This window comes from Pantherophis guttatus, chromosome 17 (assembly GCF_059756535.1).
Source record: "Pantherophis guttatus breed Tessera chromosome 17, ASM5975653v1, whole genome shotgun sequence".
Lineage (NCBI taxonomy): Eukaryota > Metazoa > Chordata > Lepidosauria > Squamata > Colubridae > Pantherophis > Pantherophis guttatus.
In genome coordinates, this window is record NC_142079.1 from 2,586,822 (window position 1) to 2,605,887 (window position 19,066).

Sequence of the window (19,066 nt, forward strand, 5' to 3'; positions counted from 1 at the left end):
GACAGCCTCTTGTCTGTTTCCTTCCGGGAAGGTTTAGGCTGGGAATGGGGAGCAGAAATCCTTTTGGGGGGGGGGGGCAAGAGAGAGAGAACATTCCGATCTCCAGCCTTAAAAATCTTCAACATCTTACCCAACCCAACCATTACAAATTACTAGCTAACCCAGGTAGCAAAATGAGCTAACCTCAGTGGGGCTCCTTCAGTGGGGTTGGGGTGTGTGTGTGTAAGGGGGGGGGGAAGAGGTCCGATGGATTAAAATGGAAGCAGGATTGCTTTAAAAAGTAGATGACTTCCAAGATCCCTTCCAGTTCTGTTCTGATTGATTGATTGATTGATTGATTGTCATTCACGTTTTGTCTCTCCTTTTGCATTCTTTATTCCACCATTTCTTTGATATTAGTGTAAATTGGGAGCAAGTCGTCCCACGGCGAGTTGGCCATGGGAAGTTGGCCATGAGGAGTTGGCCATGGTGAGTTGGCTGTCGGAAGTTGGCTGTGGTGAATTGGTCATGGTGAGTTGACCGTGGAGAGTTGACCATGGGAAGTTGACCATGTTGAGTTGGCCATGGGAAGTTGGCCATGGGAAGTTGGCCATGGGAAGTTGGCCATGGAGAGTTGGCCATGGGAAGTTGGCTGTGGTGAATTGGTCATGGAGAGTTGGTCATGGAGAGTTGGCCATGGAGAGTTGGCCATGGGAAGTTGGCCATTGGAACTTGGCCATGGAGAGTTGGCCATGGGAAGTTGGCCATGGAGAGTTGGCCATGGGAAGTTGGCCATGAGGAGTTGGCCATGGGAAGTTGGCCATGAGGAGTTGGCCATGGTGAGTTGGCCGTTGGAAGTTGGCTGTGGTGAATTGGTCATGGTGAATTGACCGTGGAGAGTTGGCTATGGGAAGTTGGCCATGGAGAGTTGGCCATGGAGAGTTGGTCATGGTGAGTTGGCCATGTTGAATTGGCCATGGCAAATTGTCACAGACATTCCCCCAGCCAGAGGATCTCAGCACATCCCATTTCTTCCCCCTCAAGCCCAGCTCCTCACCTCCCGCCCTCCTTCTCCAGCTTCTCGATCATGGCCTTGCGTGCCTGCGAGGCAGACATCTTGGGCATGGCCTGGGCCTTCATGATCTCCTTCTTCCTCTCGGCTTGGCGCCGCTCCAAGTCAGTTAGACTGCTCCCGGACCTGGGGCTCGGATCCTCTCGTTCGAAGATGCTGTTCCAAGGGGCGGAAGAAAGAGGAGGAAAAATGACAAAACGCCAGAGCAAAACAGGTATTCCTCCATCCCTCCTCTCCAAGAAGACAAACGAATCAGCTTCAAGTACTTGGCGGGTTATTTTTTAATTCAATTAAATAGCATCCATTGTCTCTTCCCTCCATCCAGGGGTGGGATTCAGCTGGTTCGGACCGGTTCGGGTGAATCGGATGTTAATTTTAATCTGGTTCGCCGAACCGGTAGTTACAAGGACTGGCTGACTCCGCCCACCCCATCCCGCTCCTCCCAGGAGTCTCCACGCGGCCCGTTTTGGATGCGAGGTAAGTGCAGGGCCCACACGGAGGGAGAAAAATGGGTCTACTAGAAGTACCGGAAGTCCAGAAACAGGCCTGCTTCCGACCACTGGAGGGCCTCCGGTGCCTGGGGGAAGCTGTTTTCGCCCTCCTGGAGGCTCAAGGAAAGCCTCTGGAGCCCGGGGAGGGCAAAAACGCTTCCCCCGCCGTGGTGCAGGACACCGTGCAGGCCACGCCCGCCCCCACCCCAGCAACCAGGCAGAGAATCTCTTGCTAAAATTTTTCAATCCCATTCCTGCCTCTATCCCCTCCCCCCCGCCCCCCCCAAGGGATCTATGCGAGGTTTGGAAGGCCAATCAGGTCGGGGAAAAACAGCCCATTGTGAGCAAAAAAACACCCCAGCTCTTTCGATGGCTTCGGGGACCCTTTGAGCTCCAAAAGGCCCATCATGTTTATTTCACCCTGGAGAGAAAAGTGGAGAGGGTGCCACCTGCATCCTGCATTCAACAGGACGTCTGTCCCTTTCGGATGACAAATGTGGGGGGTGGAGGAGGGGAGACAAGAGAAGAAAAAAAGAAGAAGAGAAAAGCATCTTGGAAGCAGAATTCGGAGGATTCAAGATCTGGAGGACACCGAAAGGCTCGGTCCTTTGGGCGAGGGGCGCAGAGGGCTGCTTGCCAACGCTTGGCTGTGCCAACTTGCAGAGAGCGTGGAGGGTGGATAACGGCTAAGAATGCCCCCTTTCTTGCCTTTTGTGTTTTGTTTGGATTCGAGTTATTTTTAGCCTGGTTTTAATTCTCCGCCTGTTTTCAGGGTTGGCGTCAGCTGCTTAAGAGAGTCTTATTTAAAAGCAGGATATAAATAACACCGAAAAAAGACATATGCAAAAGGACAGCTCCACTCAACCACAGGCCTTGCTCGGTTTTACCAAGCGAGATAAGTTACCGGTCCTCTGGGTTCAGGTGTTTTTTTTTTTGTTTTTGGTCCTTCGACTGTTTTGAGTCCCTTTGGATGGGGTGGGGGTGGGAGCTACAAATTTTTCTTCCCCTCCTTGGGTCCCCCTTCTTGGCCAGCGCCAGAGAGAAACCCTTACGGATCATCCGTGATTTTTTTTCACTCATAAGATAACTTTTATTGTCTTTTTTTTTTTTAACTGTGAGCACACTGGCACACGTTAAAAATCAAATTGTATTGCCCGTTCTCAAAACTGTGTATGTGTATGTATGTATGTATGCGTATATATATATATATGTATATATTTATCTCTCTATCCCCTTCTATAATCTATCTTTCCCTCTCTATATATAATCTATTTCTATTATCTCTCTCTCTCTCTCTCTCTCTCTCTCTCTCTCTCTCTCTCTCTATATATATATATATATATATATATAATCTATATCTATAATCTCTTCCTCCCTCTCTCTAATTTATATCTATCTATCTATCTATCTATCTATCTATCTATCTATCTATCTATCTATCTATCTATCTCTAGATAATCTATATCTATAATCTCTTCCTCCGTCTCTCTAATTTATATCTATCTATCTATCTATCTATCTATCTATCTATCTATCTATCTATCTATCTCTAGATAATCTATATCTATAATCTCTTCCTCCGTCTAATTTATCTCTCTCTCTCTCTAGATAATCTATATCTATACTCTCTTCCTCCCTCTCTAATTTATATCTATCTATCTATCTATCTATCTATCTATCTATCTATCTATCTATCTCTAGATAATCTATATCTATAATCTCTTCCTCCGTCTCTCTCTAATTTATTATCTATCTATCTATCTATCTATCTATCTATCTATCTATCTATCTATCTATCTCTAGATAATCTATATCTATAATCTCTCTCTCTAATCTGTATCTTTAATCTATAATCTATCTCTCTAATCTATCTATCTCTAATCTCTCTCTATAATCTATAATCTCTCCCTCTTTATCTCTCTATCTCTCTATAATCTATATCTATCTATCGCACAGAGGTGGTGTGTCTGGGCCTGCCTTTTCTGAGGAGCTCACGCTTCCAGGTACATAGGAGCCACTGCCAAATCTCAGCTAGAGACCAGAGTGAACATCCTGAATCAGCTGTGCGTACACCACACAGACACACACACACACACACAGAGCCTCCTTTTCTTCGTGCACTTTCTGAGCATTTCCTAAGCCAAGATTAGACTCCTGGGTGAGTCTGGCTGGGGGTTTGGCTTCTCCCCAGAAGGGCAGACGTGCAAGACTCAGAAGATTTGAGTAGGGGGGGAGGGTCTTACCTGCCCACTTTCTTGGAAGACGACGAGCTGTAGGATTTGGTCTGGACAAAAGTGTTGCCATCTTCTAGAAACAGGCAGGAAGAGAGAGAGAGAGAAGGAAATGACCTCCAGTCCACTAGAAACATTTCCCCCCCCATGTTTTATTTGTTTGATTTATATAACATTCAATTTTCATCAAATAGTGTGGGTTCTGGCTACAGTTATGTTTAAATAGTCATATTACACATCTTTGTTGCGGTGTTCATCACCATCATATTGATTATATAATAACAGATTTTAATATTAATACTTAACACTTAACATCATCTTCTCTAACAACTCTCCACATTACCATTTCCTCTTTTCATATCTCCTCCTTCCTAACTTCTGTTTCTGTTATCTTGCCATTGATAGAATACGCCCCATATCAAAAAATATTCAGTTGCTTCTTTATCCTCAATTTATCATATTTTTTCTGTAGAATGCCCAACAAAAATATCTCTGGTTTCAGAACTAAACGTCATTTTATCATTTTTTTCCAAGCCACGTGTGTATTTTCATCCAGTATTTTCTTGCTTTTGGGGCATGTCCACCACATATGATGGTATGAACCGGATGACTGATTACACTCCCAACATTTAGCAGATCTGTCTTTATACATTTTTGCCAATCTTCCTGGTGCAAAATGTCATCTATAAAACATTTTATACAAATTTTCCTTATAGGCAGTCGACATTTAATATTTCTATTCCACAATTTCTGCCATTTGTCCCATTCACCTTGACACGCCTGCAGCCTAGATTAACCAGGTTTATTTAATTGGGTTTGGTTCGATACAAACACATCACACACACAAACCTGTGTGCACGTGCCCACACACAAACACACACACATACAGAGCCTCTCTTGAAAGAAAAAGAAAAAAATAGAGAACGAGAAAACTTACTTTCTGATCTCTTTGTGTAGCTTGCTTCCATTGTGATTGTGTGGGACGCTTTGTTGCCATCATCTGGAGCAGAAAAATGGGAGAGGGAGAGGAGACAGGACTAGTTATGCTGGCCAGGGTGGTGGTTATTGTTTTTTATTATTATTATTATTATAAACTTTTATTCATTAAATGTGAAACTCAAGTCAATTGAACATTTAAAAGTGTATCACAAATAATATTGACTGGCACTGATGGTTGATACGGGTTGCTGCCAGTGTCCTAAGTATCAACTAAGTAGCTTCTTCTTCTTCTTCTTCTTCTTCTTCTTCTTCTTCTTCTTCTTCTTCTTCTTCTTCTTCTTCTTCTTCTTCTTCTTCTTCTCCTTCTCCTTCTCCTTCTCCTTCTCCTTCTCCTCCTCCTCCTCCTCCTCCTCCTCCTCCTCCTCCTCCTCCTCCTCCTCCTCCTCTTCTTCTTCTTCTTCTTCTTCTTCTTCTTCTTCTTCTTCTTCTTCTTCTTCTTCTTCTTCTTCTTCTTCTTCTTCTTCTTCTTCTTCTTCTTCTTCTTCCGAGTAGATATTCCGAGTAGCCCAGTTTTTTTGCAGTTCCGCTGGTGTTATTGCAGGAAGCTGCAATTTCTTGACGTGTTTTGTAAAATTCTTGGACATGGTACCAAGTGCCCCGCTGACAATTATGGGTATCACTGTTACATGTTTCATCCGTAGCCGTGTAGTTTCGATGGCCAGGTCGCGATATTTTGTGATTTTTTCCCAGTTCTTTTTCTTTGACTCTGGCATCTCCTGGTACCGCGGTGTCAATAAATTGTACGTTTCGGCTTTCGACAACTGTGATATCTGGCGTGTTGTGTTCCAAGCGACGATCCGTCTGTATTCAAAAGTCCCACAAGATCTTCACCTTCTCATTTTCTATAACTTTTTTCCACTTTATGTCCCCATGACTTTTCGGATACAGGTAAGTCGTATTTTTTATATAATGACCAGTGGATTAATTTAGCAACTTGGTCGTGTCCACTAGGACGATGACGATGATGATGATATCTGAAGCAGGCAGAAATTGTGCAACGAGGGAAGGGTTTTTCTGCAATTCCTGCCTGGAGGTTCGTGAGATCGTCTCCAGATTCTCACGTTATGAGAAATCTTTGCCTGCATAATCGGGCAGCCCTTATTTCTAAACTCAAAACCCCAAAGGCTGCTGGCACTTTGGCCCCAACACTAGGACGGAGATTCAGGAGGAAGGAATGGCCTGGATTTTTCGGATGAAAGACCCATCAGACTAGCACGGAGGATGTTACCCAGATGGGTCATGAAACGTCTTCAAGAAAACAAGCAAGCTCAGAGAGCACCAAGGACTCCACAGTGATGATCTTCCTCCTCCTTCTCCTCTTCTTCCTCCTCCATCTCCTTTCCTTCTCCTCCTCCTCTCTACAAACCCTTCTCCCTTCTAGCCCTGATGATGTTACCTAGTAGGGTCATGAAATGTTCTGCAAGAAAACAAGCTAGCTCAGAGAGCCCCAAGCACCCAAGAATCCCCCTTCTCTTCCTCCTTCCTTCTCCTTCTGCTTCTCCTCCTCCACTTTCCCTTTCCTCCTCCTCCTCTCCGCAAACCCCATTCTCTTCTAGCAGTCTCCTGCTCGGGCGGGACAGGGCAGGGCAGGTTGGACTAGATGACCTCCAAGATCCCTTCCGGAGAAGGGTGGCATATAAATTGAACCAAGAAAGAAAGAAAGAAAGAAAGAAAGAAAGAAAGAAAGAAAGAAAGAAAGAAAGAAAGAAAGAAAGAAAGAAAGAAAGAAAGAAAGAAAGAAGTAAGTAAGTTATTCCTGCCCCGCCTCCTCCCCTTCCTCTTACTGGACTGCATGAGGCGCTGAGTCTTGGTGACTGTGCTGACTGCCGAGCCGTCCGCGGAGGTCCTGCTTTGCTGGGAGGTGGTCTCTGTGGTGTGAGAGCCCCCCTTCGCCTTGGCCTCTTGCAGCCGCTGGTTCCGCTCCTTCTCTCGCTGGTCTGCAAAAAAAGGGGCAGGGGGAAAGGAAAGGCCCATGAGAAGTCCCGAAATGGGTCATGGGGATGTCCGTCATAAATCTTTGACCAGTCGTTGAGCAAGAACGGCCTGCATTTATCGATATAAAAGCCAGTAGAGAGAGTCCTCGTCTTACAACAATTTATTTAGTGACCGGTCGAAATTACCTCGCTTCCGCTGGCGCAGATCCCGCATGGCTGCCCGGATCAGCCGTCGTTCCTCAAAGTCTCTGGTCTGGTCCAGCTGCAAGAGACAAATCGTAAACCCAGACGGTACAAATGCAGGGGGTTGGACTAGAAGACCTCCAAGGTCCCTTCCAACTCTGTTATTCTATTCTAATGGAGCAAAGCTCCCTTAAGAAAATTCTCTCACTCAGCGACATAAACTTCTGGGCTCGGCTGCGGTCGTAAACTGAGGCCCCACCTGGATTATAAAGAGGTAGACTGTCTCCGAATAGCGCCCACAACGATACCTATCGATCATCTTCTTTTAACAACCTCATAATCCCTTGCTGGGAGGCTGGTCAACTGAATGGAGCTGAGTATTTACTGGCCGGATGCCCTTCCTGTCGCCAGTGCGGAGTTTCGTTCGGCAGATATATTCTCATTGTGCCCATAGAGAGAAATATCTGCCTCTACCTAGGATCGAACTCGCAGGCTCCCGATTGTGAGGCGAGAGCTCTGCCTCTAGGCCACCGCACCGCTCACAACTTCTCCTATCAATGAATTGGCCTACATTTGTTTTCAAAGCCATCTAAACCAATCATTTAACGCCCTGAGGAGGGAGGGGACATGGGGGGGGTGGCCCCTATTTGCTGCCCTATTTGTGACAGACTACACCCCACATCCCCCTACTCTCTTAATGCTGCCCACCGGTGCCTTGAATATTAGGAGAAGGAAAGCTGGCATTTCTCCTGCTTCTCTCCCAGATGCAGAACTGTGTAAACCACGATCAAAAATGTCTCTTGGCATCGGATTTCCCAAACCAAACATGGTGAATTGTGTGACCCATTTCAGTATTCCACCCGCCTCTTCCCCCATGAATGCTGGACTATCTGCAAAACCAGCAAAACCAAACTGGAAGGATTCATCCAGGACAGTCATAATGTTGTGGTCCACAAGCAGCCTGCGGAGCTGGCAGCAGAGTCGGACAGTGAGGAGGCTGGGGAGGAACATGGGCCAGTCCTGGAGTCTGGGGAGGGCTCGGACGAGGGCTCTGCATCAGAGACAGAGATGAGGCCAGGGCCATCTGGGAGCGATGCGTGGATTCCGGAGCCTCCGGAGTTGGACATCAGAGAGGCAGAGGAACAGGAGGAGCCTGTTCCTAGTGCACGCATGCGCAGAGCTGCCAGAAGGCAAGAGCAGCTAAAGCAAAAGGGACGACTCGGGAGTAAGGCCAGGAGATGATTGGCCCCTCCCGTAAGGCTTAAAAGAGCAGCAAAGCTTCTTGGGCTCTTTGTAGGAAAGCAACGTTGCTAACTCTGTTTCCAGTCGGCGTCTCTTGTTTCTGAACTTTGTGGGGCTTTGTCAAGAAAGGCCTTTGGCAGGGTGCCAAAGAAGATAAAGGTTTGTGATAAGCCCGAAGGACTTTTTCTGAAGGATTTATTTTGGAATTAATTTGGACTCAGCTGGGAATAAAGTAATTCTCAGTTATTATAATAAAATAGCTTTGTTTGGGATAATTTGTGTCTTGTAATGACTAAGTGAGCCTAAGTCACAACAGATATCCCGCTCCCTTAACGTCCTTCTTCCAAAGGTTTGCTCCAGAAATGCCTCCCCACACAAACCCTGATGCCCGTCAGCCTAACCAGCATGGGGGGTGGGGGGTAGGCAGCGGCTACGTACCATCTTATCCAAGACATCTTCTTCCTCAATTTTGCTCAGCTCCTCAGCGCTCAGTCGGTTCGGTTTTCGCTCCTCCTGCACCTTCTCCTTCTCCGTCCTGGTCAGCAGGGCCGCCTTGGGCTGCGTCGGTATCTCGGCATCCATCTGAAAAGACATGGCGGCACGGTGAGGCTGGACAGACCCCTCAGCCTTCTGGTGGGACATCCGGATGCAATAGCAATAGCCCCCAACAATCTGGGTCTTCATTTTATGGAAGGACAGAAGGCTGAGTCAACCTTGAGCCGGTCAGGATCAAACTGCTGGCAGTCGGCAGAATTAGCCTGCCATACTGCATTCTAACCATTGGGAGGGAGGGAGGGAGGGAGGGAGGGAGGGAGGGAGGGAGGGAAGGAAGGAAGGAAGGAAGGAGGGAGGGAGGGAGGGAAGGAAAGAAGGAGGAATGGAGGGAGGGAGGGAGGGAAGGAAGGAAGGAATAGCAATAACACTTATATACCGCTTTGCAGTGCTTTCCAGTCCTCTCTCTAAGCGGTTTACAGAGTCAGCCTGTTGGCCCCAACAATCTGGGTCCTCATTTTATGGAAGGACGGAAGGTTGAGTCAACCTTGAGCCGGTCAGAACTGCTGGCAGTCGGCAGAATTATCTTGCCATACTGCATTCTAACCACTGGGAAGGGAGGGAGGGAGGGAGGGAGGGCAATAGAACTTAGATTTATATACCGCTTCACAGTGCTTTCCAGCCAACTCTAAAAATAATTCCATGTTTTAAAATATTCTGATTCTTCCTTATCCTTAATCATCAGAGTTAATCTATTCATTTCTGCACAATCTAAAAAATTTTTTATTACTTCTTTATTACGGTTGCCTCTTGAAGAAAAAAAATAAATGCACCTTTGGCGACAACCATAACCTGGAGAACTTCTGTAGACTTTCCAGAAAGTGAATTCCACAAATTCCATCTTCGGCAATCTTTGGGCATTTGAACAAGCCAGTGTTAGATTTCCAGGAACCGGCTGGACTTCAGTTAAAGGAAAACTGTCATACAATACAAAGCACCCCGTGGTGGAGTTTTTTTTTTCCTCCCAGGAAGATTAAAGGCAGAGGCAGGATTCAGCCGGTTTGCCTGAACCGGTAGTAGCGACCTGCAGATGCTCACATTTTCGGTTCTGGGCGAACCGGTAAGTTAATTATGTGCAGCCCATCTATGATGAAAGGGCATAGTTGCAAGCTGCTTGGTGAACGGGACTCAGAACAGGTTTGGCGTCTCCAGGCAGGGCCCCCCCACCCCCAAACAGTTACGCCAACTTCTTGTCTTCTGGCATAATGCCTGCATGACGCAAGGCAGGACATTAGCCACATCGGAAAAACACGCCCCTCCCCACAAGAGGGCTATTGCAAAAAGAGCCTTGGTAGTACAGTGGTTTAGTGCACCCTGTTATTAACACAGCTGCCTGCAATTTCTGCAGGTTCGAATCTCACCAGGCTCAAGGTTGACTCAGCCTTCCATCCTTTCTAAGGTAGGTGAAATGAGGACCCAGTTTGTGGGGGCAATAAGCTGACTTTGTATAAATATACAAAAGGATGAAGGCTATTGCTTAACGCATTGTAAGCCGCCCTGAGTCTCCGGAGAAGGGCGGCATATAAATCAAATAAAAAAAAAAAAGAAAAGAAAGAGAAAGAAAGAAGGAAGGAAGGAAGGAAGGAAGGAAGGAAGGAAGGAAAGAAAGAAAGAAAGAAAGAAAGAAAGAAAGAAAGAAAGAAAGAAAGAAAGAGAAGCTGACTTTGTATAAAATATACAAAAGTATGAAGGCTATTGCGTAACGCACTGTAAGCTGCCCTGAGTCTCCGGAGAAGGGCGGCATATAAATCAAATTAAAAAAAAAAAGAAAAGAAAGAGAAAGAAAGAAGGAAGGAAGGAAGGAAGGAAGGAAAGAGAAAGAAAGAAAGAAAGAAAGAAAGAAAGAAAGAAAGAAAGAAAGAGAAGCTGACTTTGTATAAATATACAAAAGGATGAAGGCTATTGCTTAACGCATTGTAAGCCGCCCTGAGTCTCCGGAGAAGGGCGGCATATAAATCAAATTAAAAAAAAAAAGAAAAGAAAGAGAAAGAAGGAAGGAAGGAAGGAAGGAAGGAAGGAAAGAGAAAGAAAGAAAGAAAGAAAGAAAGAAAGAAAGAAAGAGAAGCTGACTTTGTATAAATATACAAAAGGATGAAGGCTATTGCTTAACGCATTGTAAGCCGCCCTGAGTCTCCGGAGAAGGGCGGCATATAAATCAAATAAAAAAAAAAAAGAAAAGAAAGAGAAAGAAAGAAGGAAGGAAGGAAGGAAGGAAGGAAGGAAGGAAGGAAGGAAGGAAAGAAAGAAAGAAAGAAAGAAAGAAAGAAAGAAAGAAAGAAAGAAAGAGAAGCTGACTTTGTATAAAATATACAAAAGTATGAAGGCTATTGCGTAACGCACTGTAAGCTGCCCTGAGTCTCCGGAGAAGGGCGGCATATAAATCAAATTAAAAAAAAAAAAGAAAAGAAAGAGAAAGAAAGAAGGAAGGAAGGAAGGAAGGAAGGAAGGAAGGAAGGAAGGAAAGAAAGAAAGAAAGAAAGAAAGAAAGAAAGAAAGAAAGAAAGAAAGGGAAGCTGACTTTGTATAAAATATACAAAAGGATGAAGGCTATTGCGTAACGCACTGTAAGCTGCCCTGAGTCTCCGGAGAAGGGCGGCATATAAATCAAATTAAAAAAAAAAAGAAAAGAAAGAGAAAGAAAGAAGGAAGGAAGGAAGGAAGGAAGGAAGGAAGGAAGGAAGGAAAGAAAGAAAGAAAGAAAGAAAGAAAGAAAGAAAGAAAGAAAGAAAGAAAGAGAAGCTGACTTTGTATAAAATATACAAAAGGATGAAGGCTATTGCGTAACGCATTGTAAGCCGCCCTGAGTCTCCGGAGAAGGGCGGCATATAAATCAAATTAAAAAAAAAAAAGAAATGGAGACCCTCAGCCAAAGGTGCCAAGCAAAGAGGCAGAATATCCTCCAATGCCTGGCATCGCTGCTTCCCAAACCACGCAGCACGAGGGCACGGCTTATTATAGGTCAGCGTTCCCTGGCTAAAGAGACACGTCTTTGCGAGCTTCCGGAAAGTTATTCTCGGCCAGCCTTCAATCCATTCGGCAGGAGGGAAAAAACAACAACACAGCAAGTGTATAAAGTCTTGTTGTTGGATTGTTTGGGTTCTCGGGAGGGCAGGGAGCCCGGGGATCAAGTGTCCGGAGGCCTCCATCCCGCTCGCTTCTCCTCCACTGGCCAGAGGGATGGGAGGGGCCTTGGCAGTCCAAGCAATAGCACTTAGACTTATATACCACTTCACAGTGCTTTTACAGTCCTCGAAGGATGGAAGGCTGAGTCAACCTTGAGCCAGTCAGGATTGAACTGCTGGCAGTAGGCAGAATTAGCCTGCAATACTGCAATCTAACAGGAAGGAAGGAAGGAAGGAAGGGCAATAGACTTATATATCGCTTCATAGTGCTTTTACAGCCCTCTAAGTGGTTTACAGAGTCGGCCTCTTGCTCCCAACAATCTGGGCTCCTCGTTTTACCGACCTCGGAAGGACGGAAGGCTGAGACAACCTTGAACCTGGCGAGATTCGAACTGGCAAATTGCAGGCAGCCGGCAGTCAGCAGACATAGCCTGCAGTACTGCACTCTAACCACTGTGCACCATGGAAGGAAGGAAGGAAGGAAGGAAGGAAGGAAGGAAGGAAGGAAGGAAGGAAGGAAGGAAGGAAGGAAGGAAGAGCGATAGTGGTTTACAGAGTCGGCCTCTTGCTCCCAACAATCTGGGCTCCTCGTTTTACCGACCTCGGAAGGACAGAAGGCTGAGTCAACCTTGAGCCTAGTGAGATTCGAACTGGCAAATTGCAGGCAGCCGGCAGTCAGCAGAAGTAGCCTGCAGTACTGCACTCTAACCACTGTGCACCATGGAAGAAAGGAAGGAAGGAAGGAAGGAGGGAGGGAGGGAGGGAAGGAAGGAAGGAAGGAAGGAAGGAAGGAAGGAAGGAAGGAAGGAAGGAAGGAAGGAAAGAAAGAGCGATAGCCGGCAGTCAGCAGAAGTACCACTGCACCACCTTGGTGGAGACACCCCACGGCAGCAGATCTTCCAAGAGCTGGTGAGGGTTGGACGAAAGAGACCGGACAGCCACTTGTCAAAAATGGCAGAGGGTCTACTGCTTGAGCAGGGGGTTGGACTAGATGACCTCCAAGGTCCCTTCCAACCCTGTTATTCTATATTCTGTAATCGAGACCCCACGGTTGGCTCTGGGAGAAGCTACGGAGGTCACATGAAGGAGCCCTACACTTTGGCCTTATCAACTGCCGGGATCCACTTAAGGACCGAGGCGAGGAAGGTCGTAAAATGGGGCAAAACTCACTTAACAGGTGTCCCGCTGAACAACAGAAATTTGGGGGCTCCAGTGTGGGGTCGTACGTCGAGGACTACTTGTACTAGGAAAAAAAAAACCTGGCTTATGACCACTTCTCCCACTCATGACCAGAGCAGTGTTCCCAGTGTCGCAATATTGTGACTCGGTTTCCCCGTACGACAGCTGCAGCTGCAGCAGCATCAGTGGGTCACGTGACCGCCGTTTGAGACCCTCCTAGCCAGCTTCCAACAAACCAAGTCAACTGGGGGCGGTGGGGGGGGGAGCCGGATTCACTTAGCGGCCGCATGATTTGCTTCACGGCTAAACTCAAGTCACGATTTGTTTAATCGCCAAAATCGGCAAAGGAAATCTCAGTCCCAACTACGGGCTGAGCTCCCCTCCATCTCGGTCCCCACCAGACAGGTTGAGATTTTAGTCGCCAAGCGAGGATGATGGGCTTTGTAGTCCAAGCGACTCTGAAAAGTGCGGAGCTGCCTGTTGGTTGAGGGGAGCTTAGAGATGGAAGGCAAGGAGGCGCTGATGACTAAAATGAAAGAGGGAACAACGTGAATATTTGAGGGGGCTGCCACAAAAGAGGAGGGGGGGCGACTGATTTTCCAAAGCAGTAACCGAGGAGAGAAGCAACCTGGAATTAAGGAGAAATTTCCTAACAGTGAGGAGAATGAATTAACCAGTGGAACAGCTCGCCACCAGAAGTTGTGGCTGCCCCATCACTGGAGTTTTCAAGAAGAAATCGGACAAGCCTTTTGTCTGAAATGGTATAGGGCTTCTTGTCTGAGCAGGGGGTCAGTCTAGAAGGCCTCCAAGGTCCCTTCCAACCCTGTTAATTCTCCAAAGCACCAGAAGGCAAGACAAGAAGCAACGGATGGAAACTATTCCAGGTGAGAAGCAACTCTGGAATTAAGGAGAAACTTTCTAAGAGTGAGGACAAATTAATTAACCGGTGGAACCGCTTGCCACCAGAAGTTGTGGCTGCCCCATCACTGGCAGTTTTGAAGAAGAGAATGGACAGCCGGGATAGAGTCTCTTCTTTAAGCAGGGGGCTGGACTAGATGACCTCCAAGGTCCCTTCCCACTCTGTTACCCTGTTCCCCCCCAAAATAAGACATCCCCTGATAATAAGCCCAATCGGGCTTTTGAGTGCAGGGCAATAAGGATAAGCGCTTATTTCAGGGTTCAAAAAAATATAAGACAGGGTCTTATTTTCGGGGAAACACAGTATTCTATGTTATTCAGTTCCAACAACATTCTTCCTTCTCTCTCTCTCTTTCCCTCCATCCCTCCCTCCTTCTTTTTGCTCCGAGGCCCGATCCCGTCTGCCAGATCTATTTGGCTTCGATCTAATTTGATCCCAGAAGATTAGTTCAGATCCCTGTTATTTTCTGCCCCTTTTCCCTTACTACTACTACTAGATTCGCTAGCTGAGGATTCTGGAACGAAAAGTTGGCTGGGAATTCTGGGTTTTGAAATCCACACACCTGGATGAGGTTTTTAGAAACCCCCTCTAGGCGCTGCCGCCCCCAGCCCCATTTGCAAGGTTGCCTCGACGGAGACTGCTAAGAAAAACAGCCTGCAACCCCCCCCCCCACCCCTACCAGTCTCTATTTATAGGATGCTATATTTTCTTCTCGGTAAGGAGACACCGGCGAGGGTGAGCTATGCCCCGGTCCCCCGGGTACAGGAGAGACCCCCTCTGCCCAGATAGTAAAGCTCCCTAAAGCCAGGAGAATCAGGACAGATTGGGTTTTTCCCCCAATTCCCCCTCCCCTTAATCTCCCCCCCTCCTCCCTAAACACAACAAAGCAATATGATGTCGTAAAGCAGTACAATTTTACTGGAGCTGCTTAAATTTCTACGCGCTTTCCGCCACCGAGTTTCTTCCGCATCGCTTTCCGCCGCGTGCACCGGGCTTCAGTAATGTCCTTGTTTGAATGTTCATTTAAATTTCTTTGGTGGGGGGAAAGTGGGAATCTCTCTGGGGGGGCCCTCAAAAAAAAAAAAGAGTCCCGAGATTCGGGGGGGTTCTTCGGAGGAGAGACCCGGATGGTGGTCTTTTAAGGTGCTGATCAGGAGGGCCGAAGAGTCTTTGTTCCTTCTTCGTGCCAGGAGGAGAGCAGGGCCAGCCGCGCCCTTCTGCTCCAAGAAGAAGTAGGTGGGTGGGCGGGCACGAATAACCCTTCCTCAAAACTACTCGCTGCTCCCTTCAGCCGAGGGGCTCCCGGAACTGCTGTTGCTGGACACAGGCACTTCGGAAGGCTTCCCGGGGTCAGCGGAGGTTGGAGGGTGGGTTGCTGGCTCCTTGGCCGTCTCAGTGCCCTCGGCATGGGTGCACGGTTCTTCTGATGTTTGCCCCGCTGTGCTGGGCACTTTCTCCTGCTTCAGGAATTGCCGGAGCTTCTCCATGTGCTCACGGAGGTGCTGCTGTTCCGCCCGCAGGGTCGCGGCCTCCTGGCGCAGGTGGCCGATGGTCGAGACCAGGAGGCTCACCACGCGTTTCGCCTCGGCCACCCGCTGTTCCAGGATCTGGCGAGGGGTGCCTTGCAACTCCTGGTCCTCGGGGCTGGCGGCAGACGACTCCTGCTTTTCTTCCACATCGGGGGTAGGCACCCCAGGCATGATGCCAAGGCGAGGTGCGAAACAAAAAGCAGGGCCGTTCAGGGGTGGCGGAGAGCTCCCTCGAGGTGCAGGCCAGGCCGAGTCCCGAGAGAAAGCAGACCCCGGTCTTCTCGGCTGCCTGCCTTGGTCCGCGGGTCACAAGGTGGGCTGGACGGTGGGCCGAGTCTTGATGTCAGTGGTCGGCTATTCTGGTCGCGGAGAAGCTCTCCGTCCTGGGTGGCATTTCCCCGTGACAGACAAGCACAGGGGGCTGGATGGGAGCCAAGCGACCCGGCTGGTCGAGGGGAGGGGAGGGGTAGAGGAGGAGCTGGGCTTGTCCAGCGACAGGGAAACAACCTTCCCTTTGCAAGGTGTCCCTTCCCTTGGCCTCACACTCTGCGGAGTGTCGTTGTGTTGTTGTGGAGAGATGAGTGGCCAGACTGTCTTCCCTGAGACGCTTGAAAGAGTTCGGGGTGAGAAGTACTGTCTGAAAGGGTGGGGGGGTGAGGAAAAGGGGGTCTCCTACCCCAGAACTCAAACCCAGACAAATCTGAACAGCAGGTAAAGGCAATAAAGTGACTGAGTGCTCAACGCTCAATCTGTCTCACACACTTGTACAATAGGGTACCACCCACATCTTCTTACACAATATGCCTTCACCCAAAGGACCACCTGGGCCTCATCCATTAAGAAAAGCTCCTTATGGCAGGTCAGAGAGAGAGAGAGGAAGAGAAGAGAGAAAGGAGGAGAGGGAAAAGAGAAAGAGAGAGAGAAAAAGAGAGAGAAAGGGAGAAAGAAAAAGAAAGAGAGGGAAAGTGGGAGAAGGAAAAGAGAGAGAAAGAGAAAAAGAGACAGAGGGGGAGAGAGAGAAGGGAGGGAAAAGAGAAAGGGAGAAAGAGAGAAAGAGAAAGGAAAAGAAAAAGAGGGAGAAGGAAAAGAGAAAGAAAGAGGGAAAAGAAGAGAGAGAAATGGAGAAAGAGAAAAGAGAGAGAAAGAGGGAGAGGGAAAAGAGAGAAGAGAGAGAAAGGGAGAAAGAGAAAAGAGAGAGAGGGGGGAGGGAAAAGAGAGAGAGAAAAGAGAGGGGGAAAAGAGAGAGAGAGGGAAAAGAGAGAGAAAAGAGAGAGAAAAGAGAAAGGGAGAAAGAGAAAAGAGAGGGAAAGAGGGAGAGGGAAAAGAGAGAGAGAAGAGAGAGAAAGGGAGAAAGAGAAAAGAGAGAAAGAGGGAGAGGGAAAAGAGGGAGAGAAAGAGGGAGAGGGAAAAGAGAGAGAGGAGAGAGAAAGGGAGAAAGAGAAAAGAGAGAAAGAGGGAGAGGGAAAAGAGGCAGAGAGAGAAGAGAGAGACTTTTCGACCCCCATCAACATGTGATCGAGATTCGGCCACTTGGCCACTGGTTCACGTTTATGACCGTTGCTGTGTCCCCGAGGTCACGTGATCCCCTTTTGCAACCTGAACCCCATCATCCCCCACCCACCTTCGCTCCCGAGCAAGCTAAGCCGGGGGCTCCGGCACAAGGCAAAAATCCCAGAGAGAGAGCTGAGCCCCCCCCCATTCCCTTTCAAATACTTTCAGCCGAGAGGGGGATCCCTGGACTCACCCACCTGCGGGAGACCGGGGAGAGAGGGGGGCATTTCTCGCAGGTCCTAGCAGAGAGGTGGGAGGAGGCCCATCCCGCTCACCTGAGCAGCTCTTCCCGGTCTCCGTCCCCGGCGGCCTGAATAATGCAGGACTCGGCGGGGATCGAATTCCCAGCCTGACCGCTCGCCTCGCTTCTGCCCTTTTCAGTTTCTCCATCCTGAATCGCACCCAGGACCTTGCAACCCTGGCTGCTCCCCCCCCCACTCCCTTGTGAGAGCGGAAGGTCTCCCATCTTGGTTACTTCCTCACCTGGGCAGGGGGAGGGGGCTTCTCCCGGGGGGCTGCTCCTGCTGGGCAACCTAAGGCCTTCTGTGCAGCCGGAAGGATTTTCTAAGCCGCCAAACGTCATCCTTTTAAGAGGGACAAGGCAGGTCAGCTCCAGGCTTAGCTTAATCGGCCTGCACACCGAGGGGGGGGCGAAGGGGGGCTCCTGCCATCACTGCAGCCAGAGATGAATTTGGGGAGGGGGGCGCGGAAGTGACTCCTGACGGGTTTCTAATTCCTAGGCTAAAATTGCAATCATCTCTTTCAAGCACCAAACTTTATTTTTTTTTTTTAACAAAAGAAATACAGGTAGTCTCAAACGTTTCGTTTAGTGACCGTTCGGAGTTACAGCAGTGCCAAAAAAGGGGACTTACGACCGCGTTTCACACTTACGACCGCTGCAGCCGTCCCCGTTGGGTCACGCACGGACCAAAATTCGGATGCTTGGCAACGGGTTCATATTTACGACGGCTGCAGCGTCCTGGCAAGCGAAGTCAACGGGGAAACCAGATTCGATTTTAACGTACCGTGTGACTAAATTAACGACGGCGGTGGTTCGCTTAACAACGGCGGCCAAGAAAGGTCGTAAAATGGGAGCAAAACTCACTTAGCAATAGCAATCGAATCTAGGTCCTCGTTTTACCGACCTTGGAAGGACGGAAGACTTGAGCCACTGAATAACCGAGGCACAATGTCATCCCCCCAAAAATAAGGTTAACTTTAATTCTAACTATTATCATCATCCTCTTTTAACAACCCCATAATCACTTGCGGGGTGGAGTCTTGGGCAACCAAATGGAGCTGAGGGTTTACTGGCCGGATGCCTTTCATGTCGCCAATCCAGAGTTATATTCAGCAAATATTCGGCAGATGTATTCTCAATGTGCTCAGAGAGAAATATCAGCCTCTACCTAGGATCGAACTCACAGCCTCTTGATTGTGAGGCCAGAGCTCCGCCTCTAGGCCACCGCACCACGCGGCTCTAATTCTAACTATCGACAGCCTGAAAAAAAGACACGGCTGCTTTAAAGACGAGACCGATCTCCCTCCGTTCTTGCCCATATTGCTTCCAAAAGGACAAATCAACCCGCCAGATCTTGACGGTGCCAACACAGAATTTGGACCACCGGACAAATATCCCCCTCCGGAACTGAAGGGTTCCTCCCCTGCCATCCGGCTTCTCCCCTGCCCCCTTCCACAAAAGCCGAGCTGCGCAAAAGCAGCCTCTTCCTGCAGGCGGAATCGGGAGGCCCGACGAAAGGGAGACGGACTCACCTTCTGAAAGCTGCCGCTGGAGCTGCCATGGCTGGAGGTGGTGATTCGCAGCGGGGAGTTCCTCAGTCCCAAGGTGAGCTCTGCGGGTTTGGGAAGAGGAAAAGAGGGGTGAGAGACGGGCTCCCCCCTCCAAAGGGTTATCGCGAGAAGATGGGCTCGCCGAGAAAAGATTAACCAGGATTTGGATGGAACCGTTCGAGTTCTTGCTTCGTGCGAGCGCTGCACGCACAACAGAGCCTCAGAGACCGCGCAAGAGGTTTAAGAGGGACGTGAAGCTAAAGAGTTCCAAAATGTTTCTCCGGATCAGTCC

The 19,066-nt window shown here is 48.5% G+C and overlaps 1 protein-coding gene across 6 annotated transcripts in view; it reads right to left on the reverse strand.

The window, feature by feature from the left end:
• Positions 1-19,066, reverse strand: part of SMTN (smoothelin) — a 76,799-nt gene that overhangs the window by 8,980 nt on the left and 48,753 nt on the right. For all 6 annotated transcript variants that reach the window (XM_087880415.1, XM_087880413.1, XM_060691870.2 and 3 more), the window contains exons 12-18: positions 18,757-18,836; positions 8,570-8,713; positions 6,893-6,968; positions 6,557-6,709; positions 4,711-4,773; positions 3,786-3,849; positions 1,037-1,207 (exon numbers count right to left, since the gene is read on the reverse strand). In XM_087880415.1, coding sequence (XP_087736541.1) covers positions 1,037-1,207; positions 3,786-3,849; positions 4,711-4,773; positions 6,557-6,709; positions 6,893-6,968; positions 8,570-8,713; positions 18,757-18,836 — 751 coding nt within the window. The remainder of the gene's footprint in view (positions 1-1,036; positions 1,208-3,785; positions 3,850-4,710; positions 4,774-6,556; positions 6,710-6,892; positions 6,969-8,569; positions 8,714-18,756; positions 18,837-19,066) is intronic.